The sequence below is a fragment of the Nasonia vitripennis genome, chromosome 5 (assembly GCF_009193385.2).
Source record: "Nasonia vitripennis strain AsymCx chromosome 5, Nvit_psr_1.1, whole genome shotgun sequence".
NCBI classification, from domain to species: Eukaryota; Metazoa; Arthropoda; class Insecta; order Hymenoptera; family Pteromalidae; genus Nasonia; species Nasonia vitripennis.
Genome location: NC_045761.1, coordinates 6,906,039 through 6,929,482, shown reverse-complemented (window position 1 = coordinate 6,929,482; position 23,444 = coordinate 6,906,039). Strand labels below are relative to the sequence as shown.

Sequence of the window (23,444 nt, the reverse complement as noted above, 5' to 3'; positions counted from 1 at the left end):
TTTTCAGGACGAAAACAAAAAGGCGTTTCTCTATCGCGCGCTTATTATTCATTAGCCGATGAAAACACAGCGTCTATATGCGCCGTTTGCATATTCCAAGCTGGAGCGTCTGGCCGATCGAACGTATTTTCTCGCGCTTTCAATAACGAACGTAAATACGACAGAGAGCAGCGCTTCAGATTGGCGCGAAATATTTAAACCGATCCGTCTGCTGCACCGGATGCACGTGACGATCGATTGAAGCTTCGAGGGTATACTTATAGGTGAGGATCGATGCTTCACCGCCATGTTTCTCCGCGACTGTATATCAGCGCGCGAAACACCTGTTGTGCGGAGAAAGAATCGATCCTCCGCCGCGCGACTGCGAGATGAAGAAGTTTCGTATCTCAAAGTGTGCGTTTACATATTTTTCCTTGCGCAAACTCGACTTTTACGCGAGTTCAGTGGAAACGCAATTAGACGTAATAAAAAAAAAAAAAAAAAAAAAAAAAATTGTACGCGATTCACCGATTCGAGATCGATGTGCTTTCGAAAACAGATATCTCCTCGTTACTATTATACGATTACTTAATCCAAACACTCGCGCGTTTACGAATCAATTAACCCCCGACGGATAGAAACAAAAACACAAACAACGAGCGACACGATATCTAAACAACGAGTCATGCGCGTCGCGTCGTCGCATTGCGCAAACTCAGGTGCGCGCGCGAGATTGGAATGCGCGATTACACAGCCAAGGTGAGGATATTCGCTACGACGCATCGTGTGAAATATGATCGAGGAATTTTCACGGATTCCCTCTTAGTCCTTATACCTTGCGGCTTCTTCTTATCTTCTCGTTATACTTATCCGACGAGGATGCTGCGTCGCGATATCAAGATTTTTGTAGATGTACAGGTCACTGATTCTCGTGGGTGATGTAAGAATAAGCGTCTATTTGATATACGTGAGCGGAAAGTTTTTTTAAGATTCGGTGACGTCAGGCGGATCGGTTTTGCAAACCGTTATACGCGATGCGAAAGTTTTTTATCTCGAAGAAGATAAATAGCTTCCCCGCGGAATAATGTTTTTGTTATTGTAACGTCGCGTAGTTCGAAGATTCTCCGCACAAAACGTCCTCGGCTCTCCTAAATAAATCCTGTCGTCCAGGATCTCGACTAGAAAAGAACGTAATACACCGGTTTTTCTAAAAGCCTCTAGACCATAATATTATACAGGTTTCTCATAGCCGCCGTTGATGGGCACATAAATTTCACGCGTAGACGCGAAAAATTCCAAGCGTTTGAATAGCATAGACGCGTACTTTTCTGCGCGGCCAGTGCGAAAAAAGTGTCTCTCGGCGCTCACACCGTCAGCCGTTATAAATAAAGTCGCGGAGGTATGAATGAGATTAAAATTAAATCTCAGGATCTGCCAAACGCGTCATAGCAGTCGCTTGTAAATATACGTCGAATCGACTATATAACGCCTCGTTTCAAAAGTGAACGTAGCTGTCGATGTTTCTCTGTGTCGCGGATGTGGGTAAAAATAAACGTTAGTCCGAGCCGCTATACCTCAAATTACAAAAGGCAATTCAAGGACAGAGCGTCGATATGACAGCGAAAACTCGATCAAAACATCTCTATTAAAAAAAAAAAGCAAAATTCAATCCACAACAGTCGGTGTATTGCCGCACAGCCGGAGTGTTGTTTACGTTTTCGGGGCCGCCGTAAGCTATACGGATTTTCCATCGACAGAGGCGGCGGCCTCTCCTCAGCATGTGGAACAGCAGCCGCTTACTTGAGAAACTCGACGGGGATATAATTAGAATCGAAAGTGCCGTCGCCGTCGTCGCTCTCTCGAACGTAGGCGATTTTGCAGAAGAGGCCGCCGAGGAGTAGCGTTTACGTTTACGATCTACGAGAGCCGCCGCGCGGAGATTTTTAATTTCGCTTGAGTCATCCCATGTAGAGGTTTTCTCTTTTGTTTTCGACCGCTTCTAACCTGTGTTGTACAATGTGTATTTCGGGAGAAAAAAATGATAGTAGTGTAAGAGGAAAATACGTTGAATCATCGGTCGAAATTCAAGAGTCGGATTCAAAATAACCCGTGAATAAGTACTTCGAGGCTATTAGTCATGTGTTGTAATCTATTTTCGTTGTAAACGAATGAATTGTCATTCGCGGCGATGGTGACCGTTTTGCAAGACGCTCCCCATCACCTCTACAACTTGGGTGAATCAGACACGAGAAAAATACAGACCAGATACACCCGGAAGCGTGTATGGACGAGAGTTCGCCGAACGAGCTATAGCACACGCGTGAGTGCGTCTCTTCGATCGGACGCTAAAGACCAGGTCAATCTATATCCGCAGAGATACACACGGCGTAACCTCCTTGCCCCCCTCGGAGCTAACTACCGGCGTACACGTATGCGGATTCTCAATTTTTCAGCGACGGCTGGATTATACATCAGCTCTAGACACCCTGCATCAGTGGCGGCTTTCTTTTTTACTCGTGCTAACCATCGGGAGACGATGATTCGTTAGTAAAAAACGCTATTTACATATCCGCGCAGTACCGAAATAGCCGATCTTTATATATTCAGAATTCGAATGGCTCTCATGAATTTAATTTTGAGCCGGCGCACACGTGTCGTACTTTTCCGTCAGTCGTCGCGCGACGTGCATGTCGATGAAAAATTTCGTCTAAAAATAAACCGCCTGTTACACACACACACACACACATCAGGCTCTCTCTAGCGAGAGAGACAGAGCTCAATGAATACATTGAATGCTCATTATAAAGTCGTTGCTGCCGTCCGGTGTATCGATGTCGAAAATAGACTCTCGATATAGAAGCGATTATGATGATGATGATGATGCCGTTGATCGCGGACGGAAATTTCAAGTCAGTGGGTTATTATTTTGTCCCTCCGATGAGCGACGTGAGAAATTGAGTGACTCAGACTTTTCGGACAGCGTATCATGCGGGTCAATGAGCTGTTCGTTCAGCGATTTTTAAGAAAGCGCGAAAAGCACGTAAATATTCCAGGCGCCTCATCAAACATTGCGCACCGATCGTCTGGCTTTTCAAGTTTAATACACACACACACACACACACACACACACGTCATCGACGGGTTGATCTTTATTTTATGAATCTATAGTAACAAAGTCTTCACAATACATGAAATTCATCAGCCGACGAGGTGTCATACGCGAAACGGGCCGATGGTCTGCCTTCGGTTATAATACGCTGCGGCGGAGCACATGTGTGGAACGTATAACCGTGTAACCCAGCCTGACCCGACGATCTATATTTATCTCTCGCGGCGAATGCGCCGCACGTGCAGCGCACGCACTGCGGCGTCGGTCGTTATCACCGCTGCGCGAATTTCGACTCGATGTGTGTTTGTATAGGACTGTTGCAAAAGTATACCGAGTGTTGATCAATTCGTTCGCTGCTTCGAGCTGGATTTGATTGTTTTGTTTAATGTTGCTTCTTCCTCGTTGAAAAAGCAGACTTTGAAAAACAAGTTATTATAGAGAGAGGGAAACTGTAACCAATAATTCAAACAGCTCGATATATATATATATATATATATATATATATATATATATATATATATATATATATATATATATATATATATTCTATAGAAGCCCCCGCGGTAGTGTTACATGTATACCTCTCCAGCACATCAATCAATCAAGCGTCCGAAATCGTCCTATCGGCACGCGCCATCGTGTCGCCCAGCTCCTATACCTCCTCTATATTCCTCCATAGGTGGTAAACACATCTATAGACTCTACACACAAACTATATAGCCCAGCCACACGCACGTTGTTACAGCCTCGCGGATGTATAGAAAACCAGAACTATTAGTGGGATATTGAACTTCAGCCAGGTCTGCTGCTACCGGCTTGATTATGTTTTGGTATGCTGATTGCCGTAGAGGAATAAAGGCTCCGAGATCCGGAGCGAGAAATTCGAAGACTACTGGTGGAGTTATATTGTCGTATCGTTATACGTTTATGAAACTGGAGCGAAGAGAGAGAGAGAGAGAGAGCAATTATGACTCGAATGCGTGGAAATTATGGGTTTTGCACTGGTTTCCGGTAGCAGTCGAGTACAGAGTCTGCGGTGGATGTATAATTGAAGATAGAAAAAAAACCGCGCTACTGTTGCGCCGCGCGAGTTTTAAATGCTTCTAATTGGGCACCTCCATCATTGGTGTTTTCGAAAGTGGAAAAAAGATGAAACTCTCTTGGTATGTTAAGTTCGTAGTATTTCAACTACTTGACTCAAATACCCAGCCGACTTCATGAAGCATAATACGCATCCCAGAAGCCTAGAATCCAATTCCACTCGATGCAACAATGACATCTCTGTCTCCCAAACTCGAGAGCGTCATCGCATAAACAGTCATTTCAATCCAAGCGAAAAATTCCAAGCGCATCCTTTCATTCACTTACTTAAACGCCATCCCCACACACTGGGCAGTAAATCCGAAAGTTATCGTCCCTAGTCTCGCACACAGTGCTACAGTAGGGGGCACTCCTTCTCGCACACACACACACATCTATCTCCAGTCACGTGTCTATCTCGGCACGTGTATATAACTCACTGCGGAGCAAAAACAAAAAGAAAACACACACGACGAAAAAAGAAAAGGAGGAATGCGTCGCCGCGGCTGATTCGCGAATCGACAGTAGGCAATCGAGTCGCATTAGCGTCGATTGGTCACGCCCTGGGAGAGAGAGAGAGAGAGAGAGAGAGAGAGAGAGAGAGAGAGAGAGAGAGAAAGAGAGAGAGAGAGAGAGAGAGAACGTCTTGTCCGTGTATAATGCCAGCCGTGACGTCATTGCCGGACCATTCGACTTCGTTTAGGCGAGATAGAAAGAGAGGAGAGACGACAACGGGCTAAAGATCAATTTCAATCCTTTTTCTCGTCGTAGTCGGCTGGTGTAATTACGCCTCGCGCAATGACTCGGTAATAAGCCGTTGCTGCTATGTCGACGATGCTTCAAAGACTCGCTTTTCGAGATGAGGCTGGATGAATCGTCTTCGTGTACTTCGATACCACAAAGTGTCACGCGCTGGTATTGTGAAGTTCGGATAACTTTTTTTAACGCTGCCGCGATAAACGCTATGCGGAATTTATCAAACGCGTTGGCTAATTTACACGATAAGTGCCTCATTACAATGAAAACGTTGTATACAGTTATATAATGTGTTTGTGTGAAAGTCGATGGGTACACGAGGAATTTCATTTGTTCATTTCTATCGAGAAGTGTTCGTAGCAGTGTCAAATGCGAAGCGAAAGTGTGTTCGGACCTTCGCGCCGCTAAAATATCATGTAGGAGGGGAAGACACGAAGAAGAAGGAAAAAACAGTGTTGGCCAAAGCAGTGAAAGTCGTCCGCTGTATTTAGCCGACTTTTTCTGCCACAAGCCTACCGTCGGAACTTTTTGCCTGTCTCGGCATTATATCGGGTAAAAATAGTCGAAGCGCAAGTAAATTATTCCAGCGATATCTCGAACTTACTTTATAGTTATGTATGTATCATCGGTTTGCGAAATTACTAGAGTATTTTTCTTTTAATAGAATCCACACACATTCAGCCATGTTATGTCGTCTATATCATGCGACTTTTAATCTCGGGGAAATATTACGTTTGCTGGTATCTTCTACAAAAAAAAAATAGTCTCCAATAAAGAGTGATAGCAAAAGTTCAGTCTAAAAAAAGTAACTTCGTCTCTTCCAAATCCGTCCGCGAAAATGCCCGCAAACTCGTCCACATGTCGAGCCTCATCATCATCTGTTGCATCACGCGAAAAGCACGTGTGCGCAGCAGTAGTACATGTCTGGCCTAGTCTTCTCTCATCGTTCGCTGGACTCGTTTGAGCTGCCGTCTGCGCGTTTGTGCCTCCTATTCGCTCGTCATCATCGCCTCTCTTGTGTGTACACCACGTCGTCGTCTCTGGCACCCTTTAATTCCTGCATCACGCAGTGATCCGATAATTCCACGTTACCGAATACGCGTCGAAAATTTTTTCCCACTAAATCATATAGAAGGAAAATTCTCTCGAAGAAGGAATATTCCACTGCAAGGGTTGTTTATCGCGATACACTTCTTATATGATTGCGGGTTACCAGGTTTGTGGGTTACGTCACGAGAGAGACTCGGGGGGACAAAAAGAAATGCACGCGCGTTGTGTTGCGAAATCGAATACACAGGATGCGCTCCAGAGGATCGCACATGTAATTGCGCACATGTAAGTTGATAAATCGTTCGATGATCCGTCGTCGATACGAGGTCAAGCAGCTAGCGCGTATTAAGTATCCCTGTATGCATACTGTTATAGCGATTTACGATTGAGAGATACTCGAACATCAAAGCATTCCACGCGAGGATGTGTACAAGTGTAATTCTATGGATGTACAAAAATATCTCGGAGGCGCCGTTAATTTTCCACGCAAAATAGTTACTGCGAATCTCAGCGCTTAGGAATTCGCGACGATAGGTGTGTCGAATGAAAAACATGTAAAAGTTGCATCTAAAGAAATTTATAAATTTATAACGAAGTAGCGAACAGCCGCAAAAAAGATCATTCCTCAGCTTCGTATCAGAGCTCGAATACTAATCACAGCTCTCTCAAGTCTAAGCCCCACGATTTTCTTTCGATCCGCAGCCTCCAGCGAGTCGTCGCAAGGACCTCAAGACAATAAAGCCAATCGGGAACAAGACACAGAAGAGCCTTGCCGCTGATGTAGTGCTATACTCGACAGTTATTGCTTAATAATATTAAGAAAAAAAGCACGTTTCCATCTCGCGTTCTTGTGCTGCTGCGGCTGGTGTGTTTTATTAATTGCGAAGGCGAAGGTCAGCCCCGACGCGGAGGACAGCACTTCCGGCATAAACATCTCGTTCGGCGAAACGCTTCTCTGTGAGAGAGAGAAAGAGATAGAGCTCGACGAGGGGCATATGGCCCTGGACCATGCTACCATTTACAATATGCACCACACGAATCAATTAGGTATGTCTCTGTGCGCATTATTATTCATTGTGTGATCGAGATTTCAACGGTTTTAGCGGGAAAAAACGCTGCGGTGACGCGAGTCGCGGCAAGCGTTGTAAAAAATGTCTTATTTTAACGTCCAGAATTATTAAAAAAAAAAAAAAAAAGAACTATTAATTTCTCTTGAAAGTTAATGACGCAAACGCGTGCGTCAACAATAATATTTGCGAAAAAACACACACATCATATACAAGTGAAATTTTAAGCGTCATCCATGAATTCCTGGAATTGTCTATTTTTAAAATGTTTACACTATCAGTAGCGTCGTTTAGAAAGTCTTTGAAACATTATTTTTAGCACCTCCAGCAGAATTATGAGGCGTCCAAGTCCGCGCAGAAAAATTCATTCGAATACCTTCAAACGTTCCGGCTCCTTCTCCGCGGAAAATTTTTATTCTATCAGCGGTCATCGAATCACGGCTAAAATTATCGATCGATTAATCGAAACGTCTACCTTTCAAAAATCAGAGAACCAAAGAAAAAAACATTCCCGCGACGCCCAACAAAAAATTTCGTATGTGCCGACGAGGAAAAAAAGGAGCAACGTGTTCTCTCTCACAATCATCGAAACTTTCCGTCCCAACATTGCCCGAAACGTTCAATACACGTACACAGCGCGTATATTTATATACATGTACAACACGCGCCAGCGATCGAAGAGGGGAGAGAGAGAAAAAATCCGGTCCGTCATCGATTCGAAAACAGATCGAGCCCGAGTTCGAGGTGGCCGTTATCCGCAAATGTCAATCTATTTTTACCCGGGACTCGGCTAATCTTAGAGATCCGGCCGTCGGCCAAAAGCCGCTGCGAGAACGAGCTGCATATATACATGCTATACACACGACGATGCTTGATCTACAGCCTACCTGTCTACCGCGTCGCTGCTTGGGCTCGATTTTTCGTTTCGAAGCGAGACCGAGAATGCATTTTTCTTATTTTTAAAAATATGCACAGCACGTTTATTTCAGTGCGAGCTATTACCGGTTTACTATTATTTTTAAACATTCGTCGGAAAAACGCTAAAATTACAACGAGCCACTGCAAAAGGCACTTTCTACTCCGATAAGCAGCGTGTAAATTTAGCCTCTATATTTTTAAACAAACTTTTCAGCGCTCGCTGGCTGCAAATATTTATAACCGTAGCGAGTTATTTAAACGAAATCACCAGCAACCCATTTCCATAAAAAAAATCCCCGATGAAACTTCGGTCGAACTATGAAATGAGGCTGTATTCGAATAATAAATATCGTCCATATCTGGGCCTGCTTTATTAATAAAGCCCCGCAAGCAAGTTTTCCCGCGACGACGCTCCCGTTTCCTATAAATAAAATTCCTCAATTTGTGATCGAAGTTTATAAATTTCGCGTCTGGGCTGCCGCTGCTGTGTATACTAAAATTAAGCCGGCGCTGCTGCACATTCGCTATTTAAAAACAGCCCAGATACTCGAGATGCAAAAAGCAGCTTCGGTATATTTTTACGACGAGCTAATTTCGCGCGAAATTTCAAATAATCTTCCTTTCCGATCGTATAGTGCACACACACACACACACAAATATATATATTTTCCAAACACGTGGAAGTGCGACTGCCGAGAGCAGAAATAAGCCTCGTGGCTTCTGGCCGGCGTCCGGTGTATTTTTAGCCCGCCCACCGTCTAAATTCGGCACAAAGAGAGACAAAGCACTCGGCGACGAAGTCTGTGTATGCTTCGCCGTTTCCTCACCGTGAGAGGCTAATACGCGCGCCAAACTGCAGACTAGAGAGGGATTTAAATCCGGTACGATTTGGCTTGGTTTTTCTCTCTTTGTACAGCTCGTGTTAGTGTGTACTTATCCGATCGAAAGTCGCGAAAGCGCAAATACTCGGTGGCACGTGGGAAATCGCAAAGTTCGAGGTCTCGCGACACGTGTCTGGTTTTTTTTTTCAAAAGCTCTCGGAATCGTTTTGCGAAAATAGGAAAACAAATGCACGAGTCGATAAAACACGAGCTTGTGTGTGTGTGTGTCGCGACGACGCATTCAAAAAGAAGCCACGCGGTAGTGTAGTTACTTTTATTTTCGAAAATAGAAAACGTCGATGTGGAAACTACAAGGAGGTGTCGAGTGGCTCGTTGAATAAATAATTTCGCGACTATTTAAAAAGTAACGACTATGTAATATATGCTATCAGATAGTGTTTAAAAATAGCAAATCGTTCAACTTTTTCGATCCATCGCTTCGTTCTCTCGTAAACGCGATTTAAACGTTGCGTAACGCAGGTATACGAGATGAAAAAAAGCGCAGCATCACGATACTCGGCAGAAAGCAAATTGCTAGATTCGGCGTTATTCTTTTTTTGTTGTTATTCCGTCTTTTTCGACGATTCGATTTTTTTTTGCGCGTCTGCCCCGGAAAAAGACACTGACGCGTCGTTTAATTAAATTATATAATACAACCGATCGTCGCTTCGAAAATAGTTTTCCTTATTGCATACCTGTAAAAACCTCAACGTCTACCGCTACTATAGTTATAAATACGTTACTCAATCTAATAATAAAACTGTTTTCTGCATTATCCACAGCTCTCGCCGCTGTAATCGCGTCTATTTGCGAACCCTTTGTCATCCGACGCACCGCAGGCTCGGCTATAATTACGCGTACATTTACACACACACACACACCTATGCTCTCGCTTTCCTCGGATTTACACACCACAGCGACGGCTCTCCTGATAAATTTATAAATCGTCCGGCTGTGTGTACTTATTAATAAACACGAGCTAAGCGTACACACACCGGATTCGGAGAGTTCGAGGCTGATTTCAAAAAACATGGAATATAACGTAACAGTAGATTATCACGTCGAGGCGTCTCCATAATTCATCGGGTCGCGTCACTGCAGGTGTTACGCGCTTCTCGTTACGCGAAAGCTCGAACGTAACCATCCCCTGCGGAGAAGAGGATCGACGAGAGCTATATAGGATATAATATAGTCTTTCTCCTCGTCGTCGTCGCGCGTGTCGAGTGGCCTATCCCCCGATGCGGGGACTATTCTCGGATGTCGCTGCTATGTCGGTGTGTAGGTCAAGCGAACAACTGCTCTCTGCAGCGCTCGGTGGTCGTTGTCCTCAAAATATACGCGCTGCGTGAAAAACTCGTTCTTCTCTTTCTCCCCCCCCCCCCTCTCTATCTCTCTGCTTGCGGATCACGAGGTCGTCGCATTTTGCGAGAGGATTTCGTGTTCTTGATCTATATGGCTGTAAGTCGTTTATTCGTTTGGATAAGTATCGTGTGAGACGATGAAAAAGCGTAGGAACTGGTGCAACAGCTGCAGAGTAGTGTGTTATTACACAAGCGCAGATAGTGCGCATATTCTTATCGACTCTATAGCCGCGGCTTTGTTTACACGCGACCGTCGTGTGCGCATTTTCGCGGCTGTTATTGTTATATTTATCTTCTTTTTTATTCTCCGAGTTTTATCGTATAATATAGTGCGTTATGGGATACATATTGTTTTTTGATAGTAGGACAGAGAGCCGTTTGTATATAATGCAATTAGGCGTCAGAGCGGGATAACACCGTGTTGCAATTAAAAAAGGAGCAACACTCGATGCAACATTTTGCAATCGATAATGCACTCACAGAGATTCCTAGTACAGATAAAACTATGTCTCCTGCAAACAGTCTTTTACGCAATCCTTATCTCCTTATAATCCTCGACTCGCATTTTATACGTTATTTATAGTTTACAAAAATGATAACAAAAAAAAAAAAGAAAAAATCACTGCAAACCAAAAGATTCCAGCTCGCACTCGAGTCAATACTCACCGCGTCCGTGTGTTTACCCAGCGGCGGCGTAATTTCCGAGTGTTAACGCGCGCAGCGCTCGTTTTTAATTGCATAACGATTTTTCCAGTGCCGCTCGCTCGCGAGTGCGGAAATTCAATTTTTTTTCTCCCCTCTTCCCTATAGCTCGATCGCGGCTCTATAAATAGACGCTGACCTCTGCCGCGCATGATGTCGGATAAAAAATGCGCTTTTAGATTGTGCTCGCGCAGCAGGCTATGTATGTATACACACACGTGCTCGTATATATAATCGCCGGCGCAACAGAGTCTGATGCTGTGTTTTTTTTTTTGCTTTTCGAGATTGCAGAGTTTTTTCGCGGATTTCTGCGCGCCTTTTCTAATCGCGATCGCTTTCTTGCGTCATGCTTGTGCGCCGTCTATTAATAATACGTGCTGGCTTCGTCTATTGCTGTATTTTTTTTTTGTTGTTATTGTGTGTACGCGTGTGTGTTAATAATAGCCTGATTGCGCAGGTTTCTTTTATTTGGCTTGGTGATTGTTTGCATCGAACACATTATTCGTTTGAGTAGTGCATCTGAAAATCAACATCCAACGCGAGTCGTTGATGACATTCCGTTATCTGGTATTAAGTAACATTCAATTATTGCGATGATCTCTGCGCTGCACGTCTGCGTATGTAATTAACTCGATGTAAGTGATAAGCGTAAGGAAAATGAAGAAAATTACGCGATTCAATCGCGCTTCGTGATTATTTTATTCCAGTAAATATTACCGAGAAGACAGACAGTTTGCGAAGAGCGGCGGATTATAACAATCCCGGCTCTAACGAGACGCGGATGTTACGTGCTTGATTATTGCATTTTTTATTGTTATTGCGCAAACATCGCTTCTATCCGCGCGAAAGTCATTACACAGGCGTATTTTTAGACTTTATGCGTTGCAGCCCAACGGGAAGATGAAGCTCAAAGGCGAAGCGCTTTTTTTCATAAAAACATAAATTAATAATCGATAAAAACGCCTTCCTTATACGGTGCACCAACGTTTAAAAAAAAAAGAAAGAAATCGCGTGGTATATCGGCTAAACGACCACATAGCACTCGATAGATGTAAGTAACTACTATGTGATACAGCGGCAATAACCTATTCCTCGTATACTTAGATATAATGTTTGAAGTCATGCGGCGGCGGCGGAGCCGGTAAAGTGAACCGATCGCGTGACGTGCAATCGAGAGTGAGAAAAGCCGCTCGGCCGTGGCGACTACTATACCATCGCCTTGGAGTGTATATGTATAAGCGGGTAACTTTATGTCGCACCTGTGCTTGATGATCATTGAATTTCTCTCTCTCTCTCTCTCTCTCTCTCTCTCTCTCTCTCTCTCTCTCTCTCTCTCTCTCTCTCTCTCTCTCTCTCTCTCTGTGAGGTGTACAATCACTTCGATGGCTTTTTTGGGCTGGAACGAAGTTCGTTTCATCCTGTTTTTTGCGATTTTCCCGTGCAAAGCTTGTCTGCATACTCTCGCGCGTGAAGCTGAGTTGTATGTGTGCAACAGTTGCGCAACCGCTCGTTTTGTTGTATCGATGGAAAAAGCTCCACGTTTCTGTTTCGTACACACATTATATTTGGCCACCAACACACGATACGGCGTGAATCACTCCAAAGAACGTAACAAAATATTTTCTCCCTATACGCCAGCATTCCATCAACAGCGCAATACCAGGTACCCAACCATCATCTAATTATAGCCCTCGATTTCCAGGAGTTTTCGATAAGTCTACCTGCATCTCTGGGTATTCCTCCGAAGCAAAAAAAAAAAAGAAAACGTTATAATCGAATGTTCAGTCCGTGAGTCACGCGCGTCGACTTCTGCGACGCGTCACGTTCGCGGCTAAAAATAAAAAAATAAAAAATAAGCCTCGCGGCTCGGATGCAAACATTCGCTCTTTCAGCAGAATTCGATACGCCCGGAGTAATGCGATTAAAAAGCGAGAATGAAAAAATCGCTGCAAAGTGACACCGACGCGCGCATATTTTGTCTCAGGTGAACATCGCACTGATATACGTGCGGACAATGTTTGCTTGTTATGTCGTCGAGCGAATCTCAACGTTTTGCTCATCAAGCCGAATCCCAATAAGCCTCCACAGCAAAGACAGAGAGCGAGTGTCTGAAAGCCACCCTTCAATTAGCCAGTAATTGCGCTCGAGACATCCATCCTACTGGACGCGCTGGATACACACTGTATACTCGCGCAAGGACAAAGCGAGAGAGAAAGAACACACCGTCTTTCTCCGGATGCTCGTATTTAACTGTCTGGAGCTGCTGCTGCCCACTAATTGCCTGGTGCTTCTCTCTCTCTCTCTCTCTCTCTCTCTCGCGAGAGAAAATTTTATTTACTCGAGCCGAGAGAGAAAGAGCGTTCGATGCCAGAGGGAACAAATTGATTGATTCATTATACCAAGGGATTATACGGATTTTCCTCGTTCAAGGTCGTGAGCAGCTGGGGAAGATGAAAACACTCGCTGAGGAGGATGGATGGGTCGGCGGATTAGACAGGCGTAAGAATGAGTTTTAATTGCGAAGAGGTTGGAGTGTGTGTTAGGGCTCACCTGTATGGCTAGTGGTGTGTTGGAGCACAGCGAGAGAGGCATCGAGGAGAGGAAAAATAGGAGGGACTAGGGGATAAGATTTTCAAGTTCAGGCTATTCCTGAACGATTTTATTATTAGTGTTATAGGCGTCGCCGGCGTCTGGTATGTGTGTTGTAACAGCGAGCGGGACGCCACGCTGCAGTTCCGAGGCTGGCGGCTCACTGGCAGTTCGTGATGCGTGTAACGTATAGAAGAAGAGATTCTTTTCATTTGATATAATGATTGAACAGTCTGCGTAATCTTCCTCCGTCCCTTATCGCCACTGTCTCTCCTATACCGACTCCACATGGCGCTGAATACACACTAATAGCACGTTTATTTTTTCTTCAACTTACCGAATTTTTACTACGCTATAAAATCGGCGATAAAACTCGCCGTTTTTTTACGCAACGAAGGAGCGCATTATGCAAGTCAAGCGCTTTGTAAATACCGCCTCTTGGAAAAAGTGTATTTTTAGCCCCAGCAGGACACGGGAACAGCTCGTGGTGCACTCGGTAATTGCGCGCGCCGACGACTTTTTGCGCACTGGCATAGAGCATAGGCTCACACATGTGTTTGTGTGTGTGTGATTGGGAATCACATATTGGTGGGAAAAGAATGCGATGCACCAGAGCGCCTCGGCTCGATAAGCGCCGATAAGGCTTATCTGTTTTATTTTGAGAAGAAAGGGAGAGTACAGCTCGCGAGATTGTTGTTATTGTTTGCTTACGCGACAGCCTTGATGTCTGCATGCAGAAACTTAGAGCGGGGCGTATTCTATTTGTATATATAGAATAGCGAGATTTCATTGCGGTTCTTGTGCTTTGTGGATCACGGTTGAAAGACGCGGTAGATCACGTAATTTTTGCGAGAATCGCCGTGATTTATTCGAAAGCGGAGGATTTACTGGCCGACGGCCAGCGATGCTGACATCCCTTTTGTCGGGAGAGCTCAGTGGCTTCAAGGTTGCTCTCGGGTATTACGAGTTTTCGATGAAAGTGGCTGATCCTATATGTTGTTCTCTCTTCCGATTGGATTTTTTTTTTCAAAAACGAGCATCGCACACAACGAGTCCGCTTACGCGTAACCACTCCACGTGGGATCACTCCTCTCCGATGCTTCTCTCTCCACGCACACTTATCTCCATTCACTAAAGTCCCCCTTCGCGCGAGATAAGAGAGTCGTACATTTTCCTCCTCGCGCGGAGAAGAGAAAAAACCGAGCGCCTCGCGTGCGCTCCGAATCTAATCGCCCGAGCGACGCGTCGTCGGCTGCTTATTGTACATGTGCGTATAATATTCTATATATGTGTTGCGCAAGGGAGGGAAAAAAGGGGGTACCTGCGCGTGGCTATCTCGACTTTTGCATTGCGCCCGCCGAGAGCTTTTTTTTATCGGCAGCATGCGATTGGAGGGAAAAATTGTTATTCGTGTCAATGTCGAGATTTCCGTTTGCGAGGGAATCGAGCGATTTTTTTTTCAAATTTGTTTACATAGCAAATCGATATGGTTATATACAAGAACAGAGCTAGTTAATAATTTATTGTGCTCTATACTGCCTTTCGAAAAAGCCCTATCAATAAACGAGATTATCAATCACTCTCGTCGTGGAGCACTTTAACTTTTATACGCGCGAAATGTATAGTAATTAAAACTTCAATATTATACGGCGTCGAGAGACAGCAGATAAAATCGTAGACTACGACGACGAGCGAAAGGTTGTTGCACGATTAAAGCCAAGCTGCCGACGACGACGTGTGCTTGCGAGGATACTATATCTAAATGACTCGTCATGTCTCGCCTAATTCGATACGATTGTCGATTTACGTATACGTCTCGATTATTAGCTATAATTTATTACCAACACGCGGTGACAGCGAATATTCCCGACTGTGTGTTTGTATCCGAAAAATCTATCTAGTGGCTGGGGATAAACAGACGAGGAAATATTTATTTTGATGTACGTGAATTCAATAATCTTTATCAGATACACACACATACACTGATAACGAGTTACGAAATGTCACGAACCTGCGGCCCACTGCAGTAATCGAGTTTTAATCTTCAGGGGCTAATTCCCTCGAATTACTAATACACGTGTACGTAATTCGCGCATAATGTTGTGACACGTATGAGTTTACGTGCACATACATTCTCGAGCTCTGGAGTATTGCTTTATTGATAAACATTGTACGTTACGAGTCGATTACGAGGCGTTACTCAGCGCGATGCCAGTTTATCGTTTGGTATATATCTCAATAAATTTTGCTAAAGCTCTGCCGTTTGTTTCAGAAGACGTGGGGTATAGGAGCGTCGAGATCACGTCCGCCTTCGCGCATCTGCCGCAGAAAGGTGAGTTTATTTTTTCGTTATTTTAGTGACAAATTCAAGTGGACGATTTATTAAACTTGTAAACAAACGAAGCATCCATGACATTCTCCCAATGTACCCATACCTGCTTGTAAGCAAAAGTACGTACGGACTGAAGGCTGTGTCGAAAGAATCATCAAATAGTTTGATTCAATCGATAATTCATTTTGGTCGTCGCTTGTACCTATTTCCGATGCAACGAACGTGTGTTACAAAATTACATGACCCGGTCACTCGCAACTGATACATCTTTATATAGCCATCCCTCGTCTTTTCGCAAATATCGACTAAATCGTCGAAATACAAGCGATCGCAAAAGTGAACAGTTACGCAGCACACGTATTCGAGTTTCGCTGAAAATGCCAACAATTTCGAGGCGTGCATTCCACCGCGGTTATCGCGTTCTGCAATTCGCGGAGAGATAAATTTTATTTCCCATATCTAACCGCGATCGCCGGCAATTCTGTCGTCGAGATACTCATAATCTTCGGCTCTATCGCCTCATAATCTGCCCAAAGCTGCGACGACGCGTATCTCGAAAAATTCCTCTGCGCTTGCAAATTTTTCCTCTTCTATAAAAATCTAATCGCCAGAGAAAACTGCAGCCTTTAAACGTCCGTTCTCGCCACGCGCTCGCAATTAGACATACCGGAAATCTAAAAATAGCCCGGGTGATTTAAAAGAAGAAAGAGTCACTCATCCTTGAGCAGATTTGTGGAAAACGTCCGTCAAGCGCACACCTGCGATTGATCATCATCCAGCGATTCCGAGTATAACCGAGTCACTATTCAAACGCAATTATTAAGTATATCAAGAGAAGAAACAACGCCGAGGAATCTCCAGCTCCGCTCGCGTCTTATCAATTACTTTTTACGTAATCGGCGATCAACTCGATCGGCGCAACAAACACATACTATATACACGCACTCTGGTCTCTCCCACTCCGCGAATCCGCGGCGGCGTCCCTCCCACCACGGCGAAAAACGGCGGCGCGATGATATTCCGGTGAGCGACGCGCAGCTCAGTCGCGCTCCCGACACTCGCGATCGCGAACGTCGCCGCGCTCTTCGCTCTTCGAGTGTCGTAATTCGCTAGTTTTTTTTTTTTTTTTTTTGATTACTATTGCAAAAAAAGATGTTTGTCGATCGGATCTCGAAAACAGTCGTCGCGTCGAGTGCTTACACCGTCGAGAGCAACGATAAAGCGTAGAATCGTGGAACTGAAGCTAACGATCGAAATAGAGTGAGTCGCGAGCAGTGGAAAATTTGTCGGCTCTCTCCTCTCTTTTTCCCTTGCCGGAAAGCAGGAGACACGTCGTCGTCGCCGAGTGTGCAAACTCGACGCTTACACACACACACACATACATACGCGCGTACTTATACACAAGTGCAGTGATAATAGGCGCATTAATCTGAGCGTCGGAATTGAACTTGTTCACGTGCTCTCTGTGCGCTGACGTCAGGCCAGTAAAGTAAAGACACGCGCGGCGCTGAGTGAAAAGGAGAGTTTAATTCGTCGACGGCGCGGTCAGTGACACTATGCCCAGATGATCTCGACTACCAGGATGCGTTTCTCGCTCGAGCAGCACAGCAGCTCGGCTTTCAGTCCGTACAAGCCGCTCCTGCTCCAGCCACCACCTGCTCACTCCCAGCCCCATCACACCTGCGCTAACTTCCTCCGACACCCGCCCCGTCACCATCACCACCATAATAACAATAACAATGACAACAACAACGAGGAGGAGGAGGAGGAGGACGATAACGATAACGGCCTGATGTGCTTCGTGTGCGTAGACATGGCCAGGGACACGCCGGGCTCGCCGATGTCGAGGTCGGCGGTTCGCGAGCAGCTGGCCGCCGGTGCCGCCGCTGCCACCCTCACCTCCGGCGCTTATCACGCCGCGGCCGAACACGCGGCCGTCACGCTGCACGGGAACGCCTTGCAGCAGAAGATTCTCGAGGTAATGTGTCACTAATATCTCTTTCTTTTTGTTTTACTAGTGTAAACGACGTGAAATTCTCGGATGTCTTTAACTTCCAGTTCGGAGGATCTCTGGAGTTTGCTTGGCGCAAATTCGCCCCGCGAATAATATTGACTCGAGATAATAATCGCCGGGGATATTTATCGATGATAGCGCCTCTCGATGATCGGCTGTGTATTTACCTGGTGAAGCGTGAAAAAAAAAACAGAGCTTTCGATCCGCTTTTTCTTCTTTCTCTCTGCCGGAATTTTATTTTTGATAGGCCGACGAAATAACTGTTTGACATGGCGTCGTGTGTCGAGCACACGTGCATTAGCGATAGTTCCACGTAACTCTTCTAATATAATACAATATGACGAGAAAGACGAGAGAAAATTTCGACGAGCCATCCGCGATATAGTCAGATGCACGTACGGCCATTATCGTACGTTGATTTTATCTAAAAATACACCTCGGGACACACAAAGCCCGCGCAGATATAGAAAGAGAAAGATCCTTATAACGAATCATAGTGACGCACGCAGACTCGACGTCACACACGGCCCGCATCAAAACACAAGATTCCAGCGACGGTAAACGAGCTCTCGTAGCCCCAAAATAACCGCGGGACTTTTCACGTGGACACCGGCACGCACAGTAAATAAAGAAGAAAGATTCCAAAATGAAATTTCCTTTTCACGAGTAGTATCAGAACACATCGCTGTGTGTAACAGTGTGGAAAAGTACGAGAGGCGCCGCGGGCAGTTTCAAAAGTCGGCTCTCTCTCTCTCTCTCTCTCTCTCTTGATCTATCTCCAGCGCGCTGTACACACACACACGCACGCAGAGACCTACTGCGTTCAAGTTCAAGGCCGAACCGAAATCTCATTTTCATAAAAGTCGACGCTGCGCGCGTTTATATTCGCGGCTCCCTTCGTTATACCCTCTTTTTTCTTCCAAGCCCGGATAAACAGCGCGAATGTATAGATAGATATTTCTCGCGAGGAATTGCCATCCATCTCTCGTGACCTTATGGGGATTCGCCCGTGTTATTCGCGAGAGGAAAAGACGATGAGGGGAACTCGAGGACATCGCGCGCGCGCGCGAAATTTAATTTCGGCAGGCTGCTGAGAGGGACTTATAAATCTAAATTTCCGAACGATTTTTTGCCGTTTTTATTCGAGATTCTTCCACACTCGGCTCGTATCTACGTTCGAAAAAGCGAGAAGAGCTCGTTGGGAAAGCGTCGCGCGTATCGGCTTATCTCGTGTTTTCGGGCGACTCAGTCATCGGGTTCCAGATCAGCCTGGTCGTGGCACTTGAGCCAGAGACACACCAACAGAGTCATCCCCAGAGCCGTGACCAGGAACGAGCTGTAGACCACCAGGTCTATGCCGAACGGCTTGCCCTGAAAAAATTCCTTATTGTTTACACGCACGTGGACTTATCTTCGGCACTCGGAGAAATGGTCCTTTTGAATCAAAATTTCTGTCAAAAGGATTTTCTTTTTAATTTCTATATCCTATGGGATATATTAATTTTTCCCATTAGCTTTCTGTATCGTATAGAAATACCCATTTTTATGTAAAAAGTTTGAAGCAAAATGATTCTAGTTAAAGTAAATAGAATCCATTTGAATGATGAGGAATATCGTGATTCCAAAACGATTCTTCCCTTTGGCAGCATATTCAAGATTATTTCCTTTTGGTTCAAAAGGGCATTTCTGTGAGTGGCCTATATAATCTATACGAGCAACGCATCTCTCTCTCTCTCTCTCTTTCTGTTCGACTCGATAAGGAGCTTTGTGTTATTTTCCCCGATACATTCGTGTCGCGCACACACCATTCGATTACGCTCTCAAAATAGCTCCGCCGCGCGTGTGTGCTCATAGCGATAAAAGTTTACGGAGAAAAATCCTTATCAGACTATACTCGTACGTTGTAAGATCTCGCGTAAATCCCGAGCACGATCGAGGCCAGGAGAAGCTTGACGAAGATCATAGAGTTGCAGCCGAGTATTCTAGCAGTGAGAGAAGCCGCGGCTGCGTTTGTCTTCTCAACGGAGACGACGTCGTCAGAGGCGTTGCGCCGGTTGTACTCCTCGATCCATTGAACAGTCTCGAGATCTACGGTGCAGTCGGACTTCGGTAAATTAATCTGGAAACGGTTTTTTCCATTCATTCCAACGGCTGTATACTTTGTGCATAGTATAGGCTGTATGAAAAAATCGTTTAATCGAGCGAGTCAACAGAAATGGTTGGAACGAAAATAGCCGGCGATTATCTCTCTTGTGTAGTCGTGAAATTGTCTTTGTGCTGTACTCGATGTGTCGTGACTCATGACCGAGTATATGCGCGTAATTTTCCTGTTATTGCGCGTCCGGGGGAGAAAAAAAGTTTAACCTGTTTTATTTTTGGATCGGTAAGTGTGATACGCTCTTCCGTTGCGGACGTGATTGTGTCTGTGTCTCTTTTTTATTCAGCATCAAAATCGTCAAACAGACTGACCTGATCGTAGGTGAGGGTAAACGATACCAGCGGTGTCCGGCAAAGTGGACACGGTGGCGGTCCGCTAACGCAGTTGGGCCGATTGTTTCGCTGCAAAGACTCGAAGTATCGGCGCAGACATGTCGCGCACAACTTGTGACCACAGCCCGGGCGTACTCCATTTCTCGGCGATTCCAGACAGATCGGACAGAGCTCGTCTCCGCTGCAAAGTGAACAAAAAATTGAAATATCTCTCGCGCAGGCATCGATCGCTTCTCTGAAGAAAGCGTTGGATATATGAAAACAAATCGAATGAAGCCGCGGTAATCAATCTCGCTGAATGTTTAACCGAGATTTTTTTTTTAATGGAACCCCAGCGCATATCATGCATCTATAAATATGCGAAAAGCTCGAGTGTGAATATTTGATCGTCCAATCGGCTCTCTTCATTATTCACTTCTATAATAAGTCGATTTCACGTCGCGCTGGGATATAAAACAAACGTGCACACATATTACGAGTCCTGAATAACCAACGGATCATATTTATGACGAACAAATTCCAGATCTCGAATCCGCGAGAAGAAAAGAAACTCGTCCCCGCGTGTGAATCATTGATCGACGTCCCCAAAATATACGAAGCGTCTACAGGAAGCTCCGCTGCATTAGTTAACGGACACAAATCGACCTCGTTTTGTTCTCGTCTTTCTCTAACCTCTCGCGGTTGCTACTCCTTTCGGAGTTCAGTCTCGCGCTGAGGCGTACGCTCCTCTGGTTCGGGAAGAACCTCCGCTGGACGACGATGACTGCCGCGTACACGGTGGCCACGATGGCGCACTTCGTCGCTATGGTCTTCCAGTCGACGACGATGCTCGGAGCATCCTTGTTGTCGGCCAGGGCGAAACCTTCGACGAAGTCGCGGATGACGGGTGAAATCGCCGGGTTCATCGGGGCTGATTGCTTTTATTGGTAGTGAGACATTTTTCGACTTGGAATTTAGAGGGAATGAGAGAGACCTAACCTTTTTGCCCTGGAAGAGAGGAGCGTTCGTCTGCTGTTTGTTGCGTCGACTTTTAAAAATATTTAATCCATCGATCGAGACAACGACTGTATAATGAACGAGGTGTGATCTTCTCTCGCTCTCTCTCTCTCTCTCGTCATAATGTACCAAGAGCGAAGCGTTTGTTCATTATTCAGGCAGATTTGATTCAATCGCCGCGTATATTCAAATTTTATTTCCCCGCCGAGGTTTCATTTTTTAATTACGCGTACGCCGACTCCGAGTAACGTGCTCGGAACGACGAAAAAAAATCGTTCGGTCTGGATTAGACACCTACGCTCGCAGTCGCTATAGAATACAATTATTCCCGTAGCTACGCTGTCTCTCCTATTGTTCTCCCGATTTGTCTCCACGCGACATCCCCGCGTGTAGCCGCCGATAAGCAAGCGAATAAATCAGTTACGCGTTTGTGAAACATTTTCAGCTTCGTGTATACACAAACCGAAAAAAATGGCACGAGAAAACCTCCCTCGGAACAATAGCGCGCGCAGGTATCAACACAATGACTCCGCGGAGACAATAAAGCTCCGCCGCACAATTCGCTCTCTCGCTTGGGGTGTATTATGAATAGTATGAAAAAAAAAACGCGAATAGGTGCACACGTAGAGCCGCCGGCATGCAAATGCATCCCGCAATGCGCTCGCGGCGGCCTACATTGCCGCGGACCTCCCGATAAGGTTGCGCGAGGGTATGTGGGAGTTTTTTTTTTAATTTTCACCTTAGCTTCTTATTCGCGCGAAGCCACTCTCGAAAATCAAACAGCGGCTCGCGGCTCCTTTGTGCCGGCGTAACAATACCTCCTCAGCTCCACAATCGTTACAGAACCAGCTGTTCTTTCAATACACGTAAGCTCGCACTTCACGATTCGTAATCTTCGTTATTACAGCCGAAAAGCGCGAAACGACCTCACGCACGCTCTCATTGTTCGCGTCTCGCTCTTATCGTCTCTGTTTTCCACTTTTCGACTTTATTTTTTTCCTTATCGCGCCTGGAGAAGTCTATCTTTAGACGCGCGGCTTATCGCAGGCTGCACACATGACGTCGTGTTTGCGCCTCGCGACGACGATCGTAATGTAGGGTTGGATGTGTTCTATTTTTAGACTCGCTCGGATTTCGGGCTGAACAGGTGTCGTCGGTAATTCGTCGCTTGAAATTTTTCCAGAGCTGCACTCGTAGTGATCTTTTTTTGTGGGAAAACTTCCATTATTTGGATTAATCGATCGTAATCATCCGTGACTATTTGAACAGGTGTCTGCAGCTGGGGAGACGCGGAAACAACAGGATTATACATAGTACTCGTAAACCACTGTGTATATACACTAAATTAACGTATGAGGTAACAAAGTCTGCGAGACAGACGAATTTTTCAAGGCGTCGCGCTCGACGGACGCAGTCAATTAGAGGAATTGCCGCGGCGCAAAGTCGCCCACACGCTTCCTGTAACGTACACAGTCGCACGCGGATTTGCACTTGAAATTGAAATTAAGCCAGAGAGACAATCTGGGCATCCGTCGGCGCGACGAGTTATATGATATTCCGCGAAAGCCCTGCGAATTTCACGTCGTCGCGTGATTGGGAACGATGATATTATGTTGTGTGCGGCTGCGTGTTTGGGAAGAGCATCACCCTTAAGGTATCTGGCTTTGTTTCCAGCTACAGCAGCAGCACCAGCTTCAACAGCAGATCCTAAGGCAGCAGTACCAGGCGCAGGAACGACAACTCGCCGAACTTCACGAGCAGCAGATGCACCAGTTGAAGGTAACGTCATGTACTATATCTCCCGCGAGTTTTATTCCGAGATAAGAGGCGTTGCAAGTCACGATCCTTGTGGATTCGATTTAGGAAAAATCCGCTTATCGCGAGAGCCGATTTAGATTAGGCTCTATTTTCAGCTCGTCGCTCTCGCGTGTGTGTTATTGCCTCAACGGAGTTTTCGCTTCTATTCGGAAAGTTGCGTCTGATCTCCGCGATGTGTATAAGTAAACCGTTCGAAATTCACCTGTCGCGAGATTAGCCGCGTAAAAACAGCTGAACAATCGGATCAACAAAAAGCGCGTAAATCAAGCTCTCTGGCAACATGTAACACGTCGGGTTATCAG

The 23,444-nt window shown here is 45.4% G+C and overlaps 2 protein-coding genes across 20 annotated transcripts in view; one reads left to right on the top strand and one right to left on the bottom strand.

Annotated features, from left to right (window-relative positions):
* LOC100122308 (histone deacetylase 4) overlaps positions 1-23,444 on the top strand; it is a 66,517-nt gene that overhangs the window by 30,100 nt on the left and 12,973 nt on the right. For 4 of the 19 annotated variants that reach the window (XM_031932602.2, XM_031932601.2, XM_031932595.2 and 1 more), the window contains exons 1-2: positions 16,871-17,802; positions 22,999-23,103. In XM_031932602.2, coding sequence (XP_031788462.1) covers positions 17,389-17,802; positions 22,999-23,103 — 519 coding nt within the window. In that variant the 5' untranslated portion in view covers positions 16,871-17,388. Of the gene's footprint in view, positions 1-6,676; positions 7,022-15,764; positions 15,825-16,870; positions 17,803-22,998; positions 23,104-23,444 lie in introns of those variants that run through there. The other 15 variants (XM_032600749.1, XM_032600740.1, XM_031932596.2 and 12 more) reach the window with 9 other exon arrangements.
* On the bottom strand, positions 18,953-21,551 carry LOC103317985. The gene is made up of 4 exons (XM_032600751.1): positions 21,001-21,551; positions 20,308-20,509; positions 19,739-19,957; positions 18,953-19,209 (listed from the first exon to the last, which is right to left on the bottom strand). The coding sequence occupies exons 1-4, from the start codon at positions 21,231-21,233 to the stop codon at positions 19,084-19,086; spliced, it is 780 nt and encodes a 259-aa protein (XP_032456642.1). The 5' UTR covers positions 21,234-21,551; the 3' UTR covers positions 18,953-19,083.

Excerpts from the sequence above, each read along its gene's own strand:
- LOC103317985 (XM_032600751.1), bottom strand. The coding sequence starts at position 21,233 with ATGAACCCGGCGATTTCACCCGTCATCCGCGACTTCGTCGAAGGTTTC. Across the intron at positions 19,958-20,307 it reads TTACCCTCACCTACGATCAG|ATTAATTTACCGAAGTCCGA; the intron begins GTCAGTCTGTTT and ends AACCGTTTCCAG. Across the intron at positions 19,210-19,738 it reads TTTACGCGAGATCTTACAAC|GGCAAGCCGTTCGGCATAGA; the intron begins GTACGAGTATAG and ends GAATTTTTTCAG.